General features: G+C 40.1%; 1 protein-coding gene across 1 annotated transcript; it reads left to right on the top strand.

Annotated features, from left to right (window-relative positions):
* Positions 1-17,193: 17,193 nt before the first annotated feature.
* Positions 17,194-17,347, top strand: RPL39L (ribosomal protein L39 like). Its single transcript, XM_066347647.1, is given in 2 exon segments — positions 17,194-17,237; positions 17,239-17,347. Coding segments are annotated over 2 exon segments (153 nt in total).
* The last annotated feature ends 1,775 nt before the right edge of the window (positions 17,348-19,122 follow it).

The raw sequence follows: 19,122 nt of genomic DNA, 5'->3' as shown, positions 1-19,122 counted from the left end.
GTACCTCCTTTAAATGAAAAATATGTATGTATAGGACAAAACAGTATATATAGGGTTCATGATTATCTGCAGTTTCAGGCATCCATTGGAAGTCTTGGAATGTATTTCCTATAGTTAATGGTGGGGGTGGCTAATGTACATGTCAAGTGCATTATATAAAACCTGGAACATAGAGAGTATTCAAGGAATAATGGGGATATATAATTATTATTATTGTTATTATTTTTGGTCTCTCCTTTATATCTGTAGTGCCTAGAACAATGTTTAGCACATAATAATTATGCAATGAATAGGCTAATGAAAGAATACAAAAGAAAGTCCTTTTCAGCAGATACTTATACTGAGATTAATGAATCTTAATATTTAAAAAAAATACAAAAAGATTGAGTTATGTGGGCTGGGTTTTCAAACTTTGGGGCTATTTCTTTCTTTTATTTCTACTGGTAACAAAAGCATTTCTATTATGCTGAAAATTTGTAGTATTGGTATAGCACTTTAGAGTTCACGAATAATTTTTAAGGCCAGTATCTTATTGGATTCCTACATCAGCCCTGTGGGGAAGCTATTAGTATACTGTCCACTTCCCAGTCAGGAACACTGAGGTTCAGACAGGGGCACTGTCTTGCCCACTCATCACATCTGTAAGTAGAAGCTCTAAAATCAGATCTTTTCTGGCTTGTTGTTCTTTTCTCTCCTGGGAACAGACCCAAGGCTAATCTACCCAGGACTGGGTCTCTGGTAGTAGCCATGGAGACCATTCTTGAGAAGAGCCTGGTTTGTCTTCTTGACTACAACAACCCAAATTAGGACAGTGGCCCCTAGATTTCTAGATTTCCTGTAGTATTACATTAAGAATCTCTCACCTCTGAGTTTAATTAAACCCAGCAAAGCCTATTATCAGTTCTGCTTTTACTTTGGTTTTACATCCTAATTTCCTTGGCACACTGGGCTTCACCATTATTGTGCTGGGTTTTCCCCTATGAGAGCTAAACTGATACAACCCATCCTTGATCAGAAAATGGAAACCTTATGCCCTGGAGATCTTTCAGCCTAGGTCATTTAGGCAAGCCAGACATAAAAGTGTAATTACACCATTGCTCAACCTCGTAGAAGCTCCAGATTGCCAGCAGAGAAAAGCATTTCTCTCGATAAATCTGAAACTCCTGATACTTTTCTCTGAAGAATTACCAGCAGGCTGCAAAACCAGCATGGCTCCCCGCTGCCTGACCTTTTCTCCAGTCTCATTCTTTTCCATCTCTCTGCATCGTTCATTGCATACTTTTGACAATCTTTTCTCCCATGTTTCCTGAGACCCATTATTATTCTGGTTCTTCTACACCACCATCCTGGCCTTATCCAGTTCTTCTATGGCCTAAGAAGTTTGGACATTTTCCTAAGGCTTAGTCTGTGTCCCTTGTGTCTTCTTCTTGATCTCCTCTCATCAGCTCTGTGCCCACTCTGATAGTGAGCACTGGGTATATAGTACAAAGACAAAAATACATAGCCTCAAACTTCAAGAAACTCACAGTCTGACTGAGGGGAGCTGGGTGTGGGAACAAAGACCTCTAAGTCTAATGAGCTATCTGTGCTTTGACGGGGCTGGCTAGAGCTTGAATGGAGGGAAAATACAGTAAAAGGGAAGGAAACAAATGTCTCTGTGAAAGGGATCTTCAGGGATGGATGTCTGAGAAGGCAAGTAGGTGCTTCTCATTCAGATTTGAAAAGGAGGAACATTTGAGATAATAGCTCAGTTTGTACAAAGAAGCCAAAGGAAGAAACTTTGAGTTTTGTTTTCCAAATCTGAAACATCTAAATAATATTTTGCAATCAAAAACATCTAAACATCTAAATATTTATTTTGCAATGTTTATGTGAACATTGGCAACATATAAAGTAGAGCCTGGAACTCAGAAGTCAGTGAATGGCCAATAATAAACTTTTTTTTTCTTACCAATTCTCTCTTTCTCTCCCACTCTGTGAAAAGATGGTATTAAACTAGAATATTTTTAAAGGACTTTCTGCTTCTGATATCCAAAGATGCCTTAAAATTCTCTAGAGAACTTTAACAGCAGTGCAATCTGTTTCCCCCATACATTCTTTGAAACCTGGTGAAGCCTCAGCACTCTGTCCCCTCTGAGCACACAAATCATTTGCTCTAAGGACCACCGGTTTACCGACAGCAAATGCTGCCTCATTAGGTTTATTTCTGCACTGCGTGGACTGTCTGGTTTTGCGCTATTATTTTTACACATGGGTTCAACTTGTCTCCTGTACTTGACTGTAAACTCCTTGACATGAGGATGGTGGTACTCGACTTAGAGCAGGAACACAAGATTCCAGTTTTGGCTCCCAGAACCTGGGTCAATAAGTCGCCATTTTCTCATCTACTAAATAAGGAACATGATAACAGCCAACATTTGGAACTTTTGTGATATTCACACGAGATACTGCCTATGATGGTACTGTATAAAACCATTAAGCATTATAAGATAGGAATTTTATATTACATTTGTCTCTACACCTGTATAACCAGGACTCTTTCAGTTGCAACGAACAGAAACCCAATTCAAAGTACATAAAATAAAAAATATCACATTTTGGGCACATCACTGAATAATTACAAGTATCAACTAGAAAAATCAGAAGTAGACTTCTCTTCTATCAGCTATGCTTTTCTCTGTGTTGCTTCGCTATCAGACATTTCTTTTTCTTGATGTTTTTCAGTAGCTCTATGTTTATACCAGTTTAAAAGCCTTAAGTAAAAGCTTTCTTTCTTCTTTTTTTCCCCCTCTTTCTCAAGGAATTCTGGCAGAAATTCCACAATTGACTCAATGGAGAGACAAAGGCACGTGCCCATCTCTGACTCAGTGAGGTAGGAGCACTGATTGGCCAAGCCTGGACTTGCTCTGCAAGTGAGCCTATAGATGTGAGGCCAGTTCTTCACGAAACACATGGATGGAAGGCCAGAGAGACAGTTCTCTAAAGGAAAAGAGAAAGGTTGTTGCCAGAATAGGAGACGGTAGGTGCTGAGAAGGCCAAGATGACAGAGGGGCTCTGCAGCACCCACCACGCAGCCTTATCAATCAAAGCAACACAATCTGAAGAGGGCAGACCCTCTATGTGTCTGCACCATGCTGCACACCTTGGCACAATGCTATGATGAATCAGAATCCACATTGCGTTAGGTACAGCAATCCACTCAACAATAACGGAAGACAGGTTGTGGAAAGTTCCAAAGCAGGGATATTCATAGGGCATATATTGGGAGTCTAACCCATGTTTCATTGCTATGGTTTTGTTGATTTCAAACTTGCCCAGTTTTCTTATACTGGTATTGGTGAACCTGAGACCGAGAAGAGCAGAGAAAGTCCTGAGACAATTTTTTTAAACAAAATCTTTTAAAATAAAACATTTACTCATTTAAATACCTGCCTGAGCAGAGAAGGGCCTCTGAGAAGTTCACCCCAGGACAAGCTCAGCGATGGAGCCAGGCTGCCGGAGGCCGGAAAGGGCAGAGCCCACAGCCACAGGCCTGCACTGTCCCTGCCAGCTGGGCGGCTCCCTGCTCCCGCCAGCCTCCAGGCAGACGGCCTCCTGGCCTCTGCTGTCCTTTCTGGTGCACATGCTTGGGGGCTCACTTGGGTGCCTGTGTTACTCAGTCTTAGCTTGGGTGGCAGTTGGCTATGTTTGCTGGCAGTCACTGGACAGAATCTAGTGAGAGGGACTGAATCTAGACAAAAGCTAAGGGACTGAAGTTCTCCCGTTCCTTTCTCCCCACTTCTCCACCATCCTCTCTGTCTTCTTTTTCCACCAACTTTCTTCTTGTCTTCTCCCCCCATTTGCTCCTTCTACAAGGATAAAAAGCCCTTCAGGACAACCTTTATGTCTTAATTATGGGCAGCACCCTCGTTGAAGAAAGATATTGAGACAAATAAGATGTAAATTCCATCTTTCAACTTTCACTGTAGTAAAGGGAGCCCCCCACTGACAACAAACCCAGAGAAGGCAGTGCCCCCCCCACCAAAAGCACAGCTGGTAGTTTTGGAGTTCAGAAGCAGAAGTGATTTGTGCTGGGAGATTCATAGAATGTTTTCTGAAGGAGGTTTTACATGAGTTAGGTCTTCAAGGCCATGCACTGAAAAAACACCAGTCCACCTAGAAAATAAGCAAAGGACATGGCCATAGCCACAAGAAGGGCCCAAGTTTAGTACCCAATATTGCATAGTTTCATGATGGATGCTAGTCCTTCATTCAAAGCTTGATTAGTTTTAGTTAATAGAAACTGCTAAGAAACTTGGTTACCTAAAAATATATATGAGATTAAAACCAAATCAGAAGTGGAGAAAGGGCCACCATAGGCAGGCCACTGAAAATGGAGTGAAGTACAAACTTGATAGCTTGGTAAAAAGACTAGAGACAGAAACAAAACAAACAAAAAACTAAACCATCCTAAAAATATGCAAGAATAAAAAGAAATCACAGACATCTGAATTGAGGGTAGAAGTCAAGCAGTCCTGTAAATTTAGAGCATTTTCTAGTATGTTACTATACATTAGAGTCTGGTGAAGACAGTGACAGCCTATTGTCCCCTCTCCCAAAAGGCTAGATTATATTGTTTATGCTTTGTTTTAGAATATAGACAAATGCATACTTGATTTTAGAAAGCGTTCTACTCTAATGAAGTTACAAAAAATTTTATTAAAACCCAAAACCTTCAGCATTTGGAATGCTACATCTTAGATAAGGAATAATTTGGTTTGACATTTGATAAGTCCAAAAGTTCTGTGGGTCATTTGATGTCACACACCCCTTTACCAGTCTCCTTACCATCTCTAAGCTTCATTCCTAAGGGGTTTTTTTTCTTCTTCTTCCCAGACTGTGTCTTCAGCAGCTCCCCTCCTGAGTCCAGCACACCTAGCTGTTGTTGGCCCCTCTTCTCTAGCATCTACAACATGGCAGTGAGTGGTCAAGAGGAGAACCCTGAGGCAGGGCCCAGAGATTGGTTTGGGCACTGGTTTGGGCTTACTACCTAAGAGCTGGAGATATTAGAAAAATCACTTTCCTTCTTTGAACTTATTTCCCACTTGGAAAATGGGGATAATAACTCTTATTTATGGAGTTCTGAAAACCAAAGACATTAATGGATATGAGATTGATAAACTGACCAGTATTTCTGTTCTCAGTCCACACACTGCACTTTACCCTCATCCTAGTTATCACTTGCGTGCTCATCTGTGTCCCTCATTTGATGGCTAACTTTGGTTTGAGGCTTTGTTTTTCCTATGGTGTTCTGTTTTCTTTTGTATTTTGGTCTTTTTGTACCTTCCTGATAAAGACTGAGTTCACCGGCTCTGCAGCGCGTGCGCACTGCACAACACTGTGGAAGGGCACTGTTCACATAACTGCAGGTGACTGGGGTGCTTGAAGGTTGTATGATGCAGGAACCATGATCAAAGCACCCAGCATGCTGCTGTTTCTACAGTATTAATCATCAGGGGCTTTCTTTTCTATTCTTAATATCTAAATCCTATCTTGGGGCACAAAATGTTGTTAAATACTGGATTCTGGGCCCTGAATTAAAAGTTTTGTACTCTGTTATTCAGCTCCTGGCCCAGCTTTCAGCCTTCCCTTTCATGTTTGATTGGACTATAACTGGTCCTACTCTTGGTAGAATCTATCAGTCATAGAGGTCTTTTGATAAAGAGGGGCTTGGGGCTCTCAGGGTTTCAAAGTAAAAGTAAATTAAAAACTTGGCAAGCCTGGTGTTTAGACTTTTGTATTTTATTCCTCAAATTTTTGAAAGTGGGGACATCTCAACAGCCAGACTTGAGAGTAAGTGAAGAAAATCACACATATCTCTTCTATGCCCCCAACTCTCACCCCCCTGGCCACAAATAATTAAGATTTCATAGCATTTGTGAAATCTTATAGTCTATCCTCTACTTATTTCTTTTTCTTTTTTTTTTTTTTAAGTGGGAGGAGGGGAGATACTGAGAAAAACTCTCGGCCAATGCTCGAATCAACCAAGCTATTATTAGTGCCTGAGGCTGATGCACTGGTGCCAACCAGAGCCATCCTCAGCACCCAGGGTGAGACTTGAACCAATTGAGCCACTAGCTATGGTAGGGAAGAGGGAGAGGATAGAAAGAATGAGGGAGAGAGAAGCATATGGTCACTTATCTTGTGTGCCCTGACTGGGAATCGAACCCAGGATATCCATATGCCAGGCTGTTCTTCTCTCCACTGAGCCAACCGGCCAGGGATCTACTTGGTTTTTGGTGGGCTTCAATTTCTTCATCTGCATATTGGGACTAATCATATCCACTTTCTAGGGCTACTAACTAGATGACACATGAATCAACTAGGCCACTCATTGTGTGCTCTATGATGGTCATGTGGCAGGCAGCCCATTCTCCCCCCTTTTGGAAGTGTTTTCATTGTTGGATAACTCTGACATGGAACTTTCTATCTCACAATGAGATTTTAAAAATCTGTAGAGCATCGGCCTGGCGTGCAGAAGTCCCGGGTTCGATTCCTGGCCAGGGCACACAGGAGAAGCGCCCATCTGCTTCTCCACCCCTCCCCCTCTCCTTCCTCTCTGTCTCTCTCTTCCCCTTCCGCAGCCAAGGCTCCACTGGAGCAAAGATGGCCCGGGCGCTGGGGACGGCTCCTTGGCCTCTGCCCCAGGCGCTAGAGTGGCTCTGGTCGCGACAGAGCGACGTCCCGGAGGGGCAGAGCATCGCCCCCTGGTGGGCAGAGCGTCGCCCCCTGGTGGGCGTGCCGGGTGGATCCCGGTCGGGCGCATGCGGGAGTCTGTCTGACTGTCTCTCCCCGTTTCCGGCTTCAGAAAAATACAGAAAAAAAAAATCTATTTCTATGTAATTTTCACCTATGAGACCCTTGGGCAGGGAAAAGGTGTCTTCCAATTTTCCTGGCCTCCTCACTAGTGAGGACAGACAGCAGGGGGCCCCTGTGGTCAGAGGATTGAGGAGCCAGACAAGCCTCTGTGGTTACGCACTTATTTATTTCCTTATTTATTACTCTTGCAGCTAACATTTTTACAATCATGTTATTTTGTGGTTTACTTGCAAAATACATTGTGAGCCAAGTTTGCTTCAAATGTGCTCTGAGTTGGAAGAGGACTGCATAGGGGAGCCCGGAGAGAGGTGAGGGGAGGGCAGGGGAGCAGTTACAAAAACATTGTATCATTGACATATCTGTTAATGCTCCTTTCTCTGTAATCAAGCTACCCAAGGCAGATGAAGAAATACAAACTGAGAAAGTATCATAGACCCATGCGGGGCAGCCTCCACAGACCCTGCAACCTCAGAAGGGAACGCAAAGGGGCCAGCCCGGGACTTGGGGAGGATGGCCCAGGAACAAGCTCCGCTCCTGCACACAGACTCCCAAGCGCCCAATGGCATTTTTTGAAAGACTTTAGGAAAGAGTAGAGCTTGATTGTAGAGGAATGATAGGTGATGAATTAATTCATAAATATTATTAAGGAGTTTATTATAATTAGTTTGTCAAGATTTCAATGAAAACAAAAACTCAGATTTTTTAGAGATGAGCGGAAATGGGGCTCTAGAAACACTGCTTTTCCCTTTCAGTCTAGATTCTTCTTTCCTCACCCCTGGCAATTGTAGATTTCTGAGAGGACGCTGGGTAGTTGGTGGAGCCCATTTGGACTGTATTCAAGTTTGTTCTTGTATTATTCCATCTGGTGGCTCCCCAAACCACTTTCTTTTTTTATTCTCCTTGTAAATATTTACATAAGAAGGTTCTTGCAATGCAGAATCCTATATTCATGGATTGGCGCAAAGCAAAGAGTCTTAATATGTTTTATTTCTTTTATGAACAATTTGGTTAAGTGGATTCCCTCCCAGCTCATTTAAAAAAAAATCCTTTTATTTTAATAACATCATCAGAAACCAAATAGCATCAGAGGGAAAAATAAGTTTGCAATGTACAGTCTCGAGTGGCAATCTCTGTGCTGCTCAGTAGCTGTTAATGGTTGAGGCAAGAACTAGGGACCGTAGTTAATGACTGGGATGCAGCAGGTATTTAAAGGCCTCTTCTCCCCAGGCAGACAGGGATCTGCTATGCTTTCTGGGTTGCCTGGGTGAATAAGAGATTAGATAACTGGAGTAGAAGATTAAGACTTGTTTCCGAACTTCACACACTAGCTGATCTTGTCACTGTTCCTAAGGCTCTGTGCTTGTTTGCTTTCTCTTTGTCCTTTCTCCTGGAAGGGGTCATTCTTACCCATAGCTTTAACTGATGTTACCTCTCAACAGGTAAAAAAGCAAAGCCCTTTTTAGTTTTCACTTCTTTTCTGAACTCCAGTTCTGTAATTTCTGCTTTTCTAGACATTTCAGCAAGAGAGCCCTCACTACCCTAACTCAACAAGACCAAAGCCAACCTCATCTTCATTTGGATTTGGTCTCACTCTGGCTCTGGTGAATGTAGCTTCCTACCCTCATGCAAACCAGCATTATTCTCTCAGATCTGTATCTTCTAAATATGCCACCTTTGACTCCTCCCATTCTCTGGCCCCAACAAATGCTGTTGATTTTAACATCTCATAAAGACTTGCATGAGTCTATCTCTGTTTCTATCCCAGTGGTCAATGCCCTAAGCTTCCTTACACATTATACAATCATTTATTCATACGCTCATCCACTCCACACATGAATTGACTAGATACTTTTTTATATGCCAGACACCTAGCTGATTCTGGAAATACAGAAGTGGACAAGACGAAGAAGAAAAAAAGATTTTGTGCTTGACTCATAGGAAAGCATACACATTAAAAATATAATTATCAAATAGCATAGTTAGTGTAATCAAAAGGGAAAAACAGAGGAAGTCACAAATCTCTCAGTCTTTTGACTCTCCTAAGATCTGGCAGCACACTGTTGCCATATTCATTAATCTGACTGTGTCTCTTGCCTTCACAATGCCATCAAAGCCCTTTGCTATTACCTACTCATTTTATGCCCTTTGTTCATTTATTCCACATTCATATTTTTTGTGCTTCTTCTGCGCACCCTGCTGTTTATTGTCTCCATGCCCTCACTAATGCGGTTCTTTCTTCCTGTGGTACACTCAGCCATTCTTCATTTGGTTAATGGAGGAGATCTCATCAAAAATGCAGATACAAACACTTATAGGAAGACCTCTCCACCCCTCTCAGAAGCGTAATGCACTCAGCAGTTTCTTTCCCATCCCCTCATTTCACTCATTAGGTACCTGTTCACTTTTTAAGCATATCAGAGAGCATCATAACATTTGTTGCTGATTTATGTGGTTCTGAACTCTTAATTCTGTGACAATAGCCATGACCTAAATTTGGTGCTTGTAGCAAGTCTTCTTTGAGTTAAACCTCTTGCCTTTAATAACACATGACCTGTGATTTGGCTAATGCCTCCAAATCTTGGTCACTCTAGCCTGGGGTAGAACCTGCTTCCTGTAATCTGAAATCCACAGAAACTGCTCTACTATTAACCTGGACTCCTTGGACACTACTGAACTGTGCCAAGTTTAGAACATGTAGAGGAGACAGTTTCCATGTGACTATTATTATGTGACCTAGAATAAAAGGGCAATGCATTATAAAGCTGTGCAGCAACATCTTTGTGGAAAAATATTACTTCTCTGTGTTTCTTCTTTCTCTTTGTCAGATTTTCAGATGAGGAAAGGCAATGTTTAAAAAACAGTCTCTTGTCTAAGTTATAATGAATTAGAAGAAATGATAGAGGTGTTAGAAATCAGGTTTATGAACACAAACTTCAGTAGTTGTTCTGGATTTGTATGGCTGCAATCAGAGTGGTTAGATGATATAATATTTTGTCCATTTGGTGTACTGTGTTTTGAATCCTTTATATTTAATGTCTCCTCATCTCACTCCTTTTCAAGAAATAAAATGCCTTTCGGAGAACAGAAGCATCTGCCACGGAGACATTGTGAGCACCAGAGCAGCCCACGGCTGCAGAGTAACACCTGCCTGCAGCTGGACTGAAGATGGGACCAAGTTCTGAGAAAGACTGCACACTCTTCCTATTGGAAAGATAGGCGTCATTTCGGGAAATATTCAATAAAAAGTGTTTGAGACAGAGTCTCGTTCCCGGTGTAAGGGATTGAAGGGAGCTGTTTTTCCTCTTAAGGCTTGGCTCTGTCTGGAAGGATGCTATTTAATGTAACCCAGAACTAATTATTTTGTTGATCATGTTTCAAAACCCCTGCCCTTTAAACGAGTTCCCAGAGTCAACTGAGTGCAATTGTGGGAAATTTAACTTTAAAAAAAGAGTCTTATTTTTTGAGATTTGAGAGCGAAGATGACAGGGGATGGTGAATGAAAACCTGCCCAAGGACCAAAAAATAAAAAGGACTGGGGCATAGGGGTGGGGGAATGAATGGGGCAAAGCAAGACAAGAATTCTGAGACGGAAACTCTTGCTGAATGAGTCATCCTGCAGGACAAATAAAACCTCACTCATCACCCTGTCTTCCTTCTCTGTAGCAAGAGAAGCAAACAGTGGGGCCCTGGAAAAACATCAGCAACTTCTTGTAGCATCTGTAGGTGGGGAAGGTTTCCAAGCCACAGAGAAGGCTGTGAACGCGCTTACCGAGGCTCCAGCTTTTCTCAGCCAAATAGGAAGAACCTCCAAATTGACCTTGGAAAAACATACTCACTGAAGGAAAAAATATTCTCAGCTCCCCCTGCGTATTCGTATTAAGAGATTTTTTTTTTTAAAAGGAAACAAATAGACTGCTTTCCAGTTTTCCATGAGAAGAGCTTGAATGCTCTCAGAGTCGCAGTGGTAGAATCCTTAAAGTGAGTTTTGAAAGGCTGAAGGGAGGGCTTTAGCTTTGCCCCTCTTTAATGAATACAAGGTCATCCACATTGTACAAACATATCCATATTAAAAAGCCGAAGGGGAAAGCATTCTTGCCACTCCTTTCTGCAAAGATTGCAATTAGCATTTTTATGAAGAACATAAACTCTCTGTGTATCAAAGATGCACTTTTATTACTCTGAAACTGGCTCCAATAAGCATCCCGCAAACGTTTGGCTCTTTCCCTTCCAGGAGGAGGCCAATTAAAACACAGTCTGTCTCACTGCCAGCCCCTACCCACCCTGCAGTGGGGCAACAACAATATGGAGATGGTAGCATTGGCACCCTTAAAGGTGGCTTTTCAGTTAGTGGGCACCTGGCAGGAAAATAATAAGTCCTTGGCTGCCATCTCTCTCTCTCTCTCTCTCCCCCCCCCTCTCTCTCTCTCACACACACACACACACACACAAACACACACACACACACACACACACACACACACACACACACACACACACACTCCTAGGGCTTGAAAAAACCTTTCCCTCTTCCCTCTAGTTATAAACTGCTTGATTCAGAACGATGATTTAACTTGCCACCAATTGTGCTAGCTGTTCTCCCTCCTCTGGAGCAGCAAGGCTCAAGGGAGAGTGGCAGTTGACCATGTCTCAGTGGCGCCTGCATGCTTTTACAAACCGTACTGCTCTCCAGACGGCAGCCTGTGCCAGGGGGCTGCTTTCTGGAGCGAGACTTACAGCTGCACAGTCCCCCTGCGGCTAATGGCTGTCCGTACCATTTGATATTTCTTCAGGTATTGTCTGGTCGGACAAGTGGTTTTCCTATTATAGGTGGACTCTATCATGGCGTGGGGCAGAAAGTGGAAAGGACAGTGCTGGCTGTTTTTGGAGCCAAAGGCAACAGGCCAGGTTTTACCTCACTCGTTTGGTTTTGTCGGCCAACTGGTCTTACAAAAACATTTAATCTCCATATACACAGTAAACAGTCTTGAATGGGAGTCAGAAAAAAAGTCTAATTAAGCCCAATATACTTCTCAATGGAGATGGCACAAAGCACAGTGGAAGTAGTCAGTGCTCAGTAAATGTTATTTGAATGAAGGAACTAATATGCCAAGGCTAGAGAGAGAGAGTAATTTCTACCAACTGATGTTAGATAGATTTGAATGGTATTTTCCTAGTGTTCCTCTCTCCATTTACCTCCACTTCCTGAAGTGATGAAATCCATTCTTGTGATTGCTTTACTAATGTGACCTCCAAATGTGAGTCTTCCAGATTTCAGACAAAGAATTGCACTGACTCCGTATAAAAACAGTACACGTAATGCTTTATAAGTGTAAGTTTTGATGCTTTTGGCTGCAAATAAGAAAGTGTTGTCAAAACTAATTCAGACAAACCAGATTTATTAATAAAACCCATCAAATGAGATGTCCAGAGATTACCAGTTCAACCTGGATCAGCAATTCATCAATGTCTAAGATCAATGTCCCTGAATTTTTCTTTTTTTCATGCTTTCAAGATGGCTGTTACAGTTTCAGGCATCCTCTCTTCATAGAATAATGTCTAAAGCTCAATATAACAGACATTTTTGAAAGACCTAAAAGACTGCCCATTACAGCTCATTTTTTATAACTGTGCAAATGCAGAGTAAAAGCAATTTTTGTGATTGACTTAGACCCATTGTATTTGTTTTCTGAAGCTGCTATTATTCAAAGTACCACAGACTGGGTTGCTTAAACAACAGAAATTTATTTTCTCATGACTCTGGAGGCTAGAAGTCCAAGACCAATGTGTTAGCAGCGTTGTTTTATTTATTTTTTGAGGCCTCTCTTATTGTTTTATAGAAAACACACTCTACCTGTGTTTTCACATGGTCATTTCTTTATGCATGTCTGCATCTTAGTCTCCTCTTCTTATAAAGATGCTGCCATAATGCATTAAGGACCAACCTAAAGACCTCATTTTAACTGGACTATTTAAAGACCATATCTTCAAATATAGTCACATTCTGAGGTAATGGGGCTTAGGCTTTATTATGTAAGTTCTAGGGGGACACAATTCAGCCCATAATAACTATCATAATTAGTCCTCTGGGATTTAGCATATTACTTCTCAGGGAACATTGGTGTTTGGTTAACAAGGAAGAAACAAGAATTTCACAGGTAGTCTTACTTGTTAGTATTATTATTTTTAATGTGATAATCATTGAGATGCTGTCATTTCCCCAAGTGTAATCCATTTTGAAGAGACCAATGGTAGAAATAATTCAACTCTGGCTGGTTTTCTCAGTGGTAGAGCATTGGCCCTGCATGTGGAAGTCCCAGATTCCATTTCCAGTTAGGGTACATAGGAGAAGTGACCATCTGCTTCTCCACCCCTCCCTCTCTTCCTTCTGTCTTTCTCTCTTCCCCTCTTCCCCTCCTGTAGCCATGACTTGAATGATTAGAGCAAATTGACTCTGGGTGCTGAGGATGGCTCCATGTCCTGCCTCAGGTGCTAAAATAGCTCAGTTGCTGAGCAACAGAGCAGTACCTCAATGGACAGAGCACCACAAGGAGGAGGCTTGCCCAGGGCTATTGATCAGGGTTGATGCAGGAGTCTGTTTCTCTGCTTCCCCACTTTTCATTTAATAAAAACAAAACCAATCAAACAAAAATAACAACAACAAAAAAAAACCCCAAAGAAATAATTCAGAAAAACAGAGGATCAGTATTAACTAATCACGTTGGTCTCTAGATATGTTCCTTAGTACATGGCCAGCCTGTATCCATGGGGACATATTTAGCAAGTATGTGGTAAGAAAACTAAATGAATTTGCTTAACAAATGGCACAAGAATTTCTCTGAGGAAGATGTTTTGGTTTGGAAAAAAATCTTGACAAGCTGCTTATTAGGAAAATGGTACTCAGAGATCATGGGCTATCAGAAAAACAGTTAACACAAGAGAGGGCTAAACTTCTCTGAATGAATCATAAACAAGAATTTGGGAGTATGAGGAGAAGAGTGAAGGGATAAGAGGAAAAATGAGATGTTAGAAGGTGGCACAAGGCTGGAGACCTTGAAAAGTGGACATTGTTCATCCCATTGTGGGTGAATCAAAGGCGTTCCGTGTCCAGTTAAATATATATATATTTTGTTAGCATTACGTAGTCTTCTCCTCAGCCACCTTTCTTTGATTATCAGTAAGACATACTCAGCACACACTTATCTCAAGAGAATAGAGTTTTAGGGAAGGGGCTGGGTTGAAAGGGCATTGGATATGTCATGAGCAGAACTGGCAGATCATCTATAAATGGAACTGATTCAACCAAAGCAGGATTTCAGAAATAAAAGTACCTGTAATTACTTCCTACTCCTCCCTCCAGGCAAGAACAGAAATCTGGGAAGATTTTTCCATTAAAAAATATTTTTATTTTTAAATTACAGCTGACATCAAATATTATATTTGTTTCAGGTGTGCAGCATAGTGATTAGACATTTACATAATTTATGAAATGATCACCCCAATAAGTCTAGAACACACCAGATACCATACATTGCTATTATAATATTACTGACTATATTCTTTATGGAGTACTAAATATTCTCATGATTATTTTTAAAAGAGTTTAGTTATTGATTTGAGAAAGAGAAAGAGAGAGTGAGGTGGGAGTAGGGGAGGGGAAAGCATTAATTTGTAGTTGCTTCTCATATGTACCTTAACTGTCCTCAACATTCCATGTTGAAACTTTATTTGCTTCACCCCCATGGGTCAGGCATCATAATATTTTTTATAGAAACCAAAAGGTAGTTGAGAGTGAGGATGTGTTTGATTCAATCTTATCTATACTTTAAGGGGGAGGATGATCTCAGATGTCATCTAGGTTGCATATGTATTCTAACAGTTCAGCTGAATGTTAGTTAGATTATGAGTGATTTTAAAATGTTTTTTAAAATCCTATATGATCATTATAATCTGGGGAAACTAACATACATCTTTAAAAACTATTTACTTATTTTAAAAGTTTTCTATGAGATCATTTAAAATTGACACACAATTGTAAGAAATAATACAGAAAGACTCTTTGTCTAGTTTCTATCTATAGTAACATCTTACAAAACCAGAGTACAATATTACAACCAGGATACTGACTTTTATATACTCAAGACACAGAACATTTATCATCATCCCTCTTGTTGCCATTTTAGCTATACCCACATCCCTCTTGGCCCATCCTTCTTAACCCTAGCAGCTGCTAATCTGTCCTCTACTTCTATAGTTTTGTCATATCAAGAATTTTATCTAAATGGAATTATACACTGATACAAAAAATGAAATTATTGGATTGCTTTTTTTTCACTTAATATAATTTCTCAGGGAGTCATCAGGTTGTTGTATATATCGACATTTTTTCCCTTTTTTATTGCTCATTAATATCCTATGGTATTCATATATCACAGTTTGATTAAATGTTTACTTACTGAGAAACATCTGGGTTGTTTACAGTTATGGGATATTACAATTAAAGGTGTTTGTTATGAACTGAGTTGTGTTTCTCTCCCCAGAATTCATATATTGAAGTCTGAACTTTTGATACATAAAATATGACTATATTTGTAGAAAAGTCTTTACAGAGGTAATCAAGCTAACATGAAGTCATTGGATAGTCCTTGATCATATTTTTCTAGAGAGGGTAAATTTGGAGACAGACATGCACACGGGGAGAACACCATGTGAAAATGAAGTCAGAGACTGGGGTGATGCTTCAATAAATCAAGAAACACCCTGAATTGCTAGCAAACCACCAGAAAGCTAGGCAAGAGGAATGGGACTGAGTCTCGCTCCCACCCTTCAGAAGAAAACAGCCATGATGACATTTTGATCTTAAACTTCAAGGTTCCAAAACTATAAGACAATACATTTTTGTTGTTTAAGCCACCTAGCTTGTGGTACATTTTTTATGGCAGCACTAGCAAAATAATACAGTGACATAAACATTTGCATATAAGTTTTTAAGTGGATACAAACCTTCACTCCTTTGGGATAAATGCCCAGAAGTACAATTCCTGGTCCATATAGTAAAATTGCATGTTTGGTGTTTAATGAAATTACCAAACTGTTTTCCACAGTCAGGGGCTATACCATTGTGCATTTCAAGCAGTCATGTTCGAGTGATTCAGTTTCTCTGAAGCCTCACCAGTATTTGGTGTTGTCACTATTTTTATTTTAGCCATTCTGACATGGGTGTAATGATATCGCATTATAGTATTAATGTGTATTTCTCTAATGGCAAATGACAAAGGATATTTTTATGTAGTTTTTTGTTTGCTTATTTTTACTGTTGAGCTGTTGGGGTTTCTATATATTCACTTACATATATTTATTATATATACTCTTGTTGTATACATGGTTTGCAAATAGTCTCTTCCAATCTGTAGCTTGTTCTGTCTTCTCCTTAATAGGGTTTTTCCTGGAGCAGAGATTTGTAATTTTTTAAAAATATTTTTAAAAATTATTTTATTTTATTTATTCATTTTAGAGAGGAGAGAGAGAGAGAGGAGAAGAGAGAGACAGAGAGAGAGAAGGGGGGGAGGAGCTGGAAGCATAAACTCCCATATGTGCCTTGACCAGGCAAGCCCAGGGTTTCGAACTGGCGACCTCAGCATTTCCAGGTCGACACTTTATCCACTGCGCCACCACAGGTCAGGCGAAATTTGTAATTTTGATGTTCACTTCATTTGTTTCCTCTTTTGGGTTATGCTTTTAGTGTCAATTAGATTTCCTGCCTAGCCCGAGATGACAAAGACTTTTTCCTATTGTTTTAATAAAAGTTTTATAGTTTTGCATTTCACATTTTATACCATGAAACAGTTGAGTTAATATTTGCATAAGACATGAAAATTAAGTTGAAGTTTTTTTTTGTTTATTCTTATGGATATTCAAGTACTCCAGCACCATTTGTTGAAAAGATATCTTCTTTCCATTGAATTGTTTTTCCAGTTTTGTCAAAAGTCGGTCACTGTTCTGGCTGGTTGGCTCAGTTGATAGAGCGCTGGCCCAGCATATGGATTCAATTCCTGTCAGGGCACACAAAAGAAGTGACCATCTGCTTCTCTCCTCCTCCCTCTCCCCGTTCTCTTTCTCCCCCCCAAAAAAACCAGTAGCTCAATTAGTTCCAGTGTCACCCAGGCACTGAGGATAACTCGGTTGATTTGAGCATTGGCTGCAGATGAGGGTTGCCTGGTGGGGGTGCATGTGGGAGTCTGTTTCACTATCTCCCCTTCTCTCACTTAAAAAGAAAATCAGTTGGGTATAGCTTTCTTTCTTTGCCATTGTGGTGCTTGCAGTTGACTTTTCTTTGCCATGTCTTCTCAAAAGACTTTTAGGATCAAGAGGTTCCTGGCCAAAAAAGCAGAATTGGTCCATTCTCCATTGGATTCAGATAAAAACTGGTAAAAAAAAAATCAGGTATAACTTCAAGAGGAGACATTGGAGGAGGACCAAACTGGGTCTATGAAGAACCACACATAAGATGGCTCACATCTTACCAAATCCCTGAAAAGAGCACAGCTGTCTGGGCAGTTGGATGTTTTAAATGGGACATTATTGGAAACTTTATTTTTTTCCATTTTATTTCTGCAGTAGGAGGTTGGTTCAGTAATAAATTTGAGACCTTATAAAGAAAATCAATCGGGTATATTTTTGTAAATTGATTTCTGAATTCTCTATCCTGTTCATTAATCTACGTCTATTCCTCCACCAGCATCAAACTACACTAATCACTGTAGAAATATATTAAGCCTTAATACTAATATTAAAACTTTCTACCACTTTATTCTTGTTGACTCTTCTGTCAATTTCTGTCTTTTAATTCATGTATTTAGATAATTTGTATTTACTATAATTATTGATATCTTAGTTTCTATTTATTCTATTGTTTGTTTCTATTTTATTTTTTTCTGCCATCATTTGGGTCACATGAACATTTATTAGAATTCCATTTTGGCCCTGGCCCTTTGGCTCAGCAGTAGAGCATCAGAACGGTTTGTGGAAGTCCCAGGTTTGATTCCTAGTCAGGGCACACAGGAGAAGTGACCATCTGCTTCTCTACTCCTCCTCCTCCTCCTCCCTCTCTCTTCCCCTTCTGTCATCATGGCTCGATTGATTCAAGTGCATCAACCCCGGGTGCTAAGGATGGCTCTGTGGAACCTTCACCTTAGGTGCTAAAATTAGCTTGGTTGTGAACATGGCCCCAGATGGGCAGAGCATCAGCCCCAGACAAGGGTTGTTGGGTGGATTCCAGTAGGGGAGCATGCAGGAGTCTGTGTCTCTATCTCCCCTTCTTTCACTTGGAGAAAGAATAAAAAGGCCTGACCTGTGGTGGCGCAGTGGATAAAGCATCGACCTGGAAATGCTGAGGTCACTGGTTCGAAACCCTAGGTGTGCCTGGTCAAGGCACATATGGGAGTTGATGCTTCCTGCTCCTCCCTCCCTTCTCTCTCTATCTCTCTCTCCTTTCTAAAATGAATAAATAAAAATAAAATTAAAAGAATAAAAAGAAAGAATTCCATTTTTGATTTTTCTATAGCTTTTTGAACATTATTGTTTTGTATAGCTGTTTTGGTGGTTGCTCTAGGTTTTACATTAGATCTACATCACTTATGACTGTTTACTGGTATCATTTTTTCAGTTTTACTGCAGTATACAAATCTTGCCTTCCTTTCTAATTCTCAACCTTTCCCCATTTAAAATATAATTTTCTTAAATATGTTTTCTGTATACATTTAGATTTACATCAGACAGTGTTATAATTTTTGTTTCAATTGTCAAAATAATTTAGAAACCTCAAAAAGAGGAGAGCCTATTTTCATTTATTCATATTTTGCTTAACATGTACTTTCTTCCTTCCAGATATTCAAGGATTATAATTTTTTTTCTGTTTAGAGAACTTTCTTAGCTATTTTATTATGGTAGGCTTTCTGATTAAAAGTTCTCTTAATTTTCCTGTGTCTGAGAATGGCTTATTTGTCTTTTACTCCTGAAGGATATTTTCACTGGACATTGAATTCTGTGTGGGACATTTATTTAAGCCATTGAAAAATGTTGTTCTATTTTTTTCTAGCCTCTATGATATCTATTAAAAAATCCACTGTAATTGGAATGGAGTTTTTCATGTAAGTATGGTTTTATTTCTCTTTCACTTATTTTTTTTCTTTGTCTTCAGTTTCAGAACTTTGAATACAATATGCCTTGGTGTAAATTCCTTTGGGTTTTCCTGTTTTGGATTGTATC

Source organism: Saccopteryx leptura, chromosome 8, assembly GCF_036850995.1.
Source record: "Saccopteryx leptura isolate mSacLep1 chromosome 8, mSacLep1_pri_phased_curated, whole genome shotgun sequence".
Taxonomy (NCBI): Eukaryota; Metazoa; Chordata; class Mammalia; order Chiroptera; family Emballonuridae; genus Saccopteryx; species Saccopteryx leptura.
The sequence above is the reverse complement of the archived record's forward strand: the minus strand, read 5'-3'. Positions and strand labels throughout refer to the sequence as shown.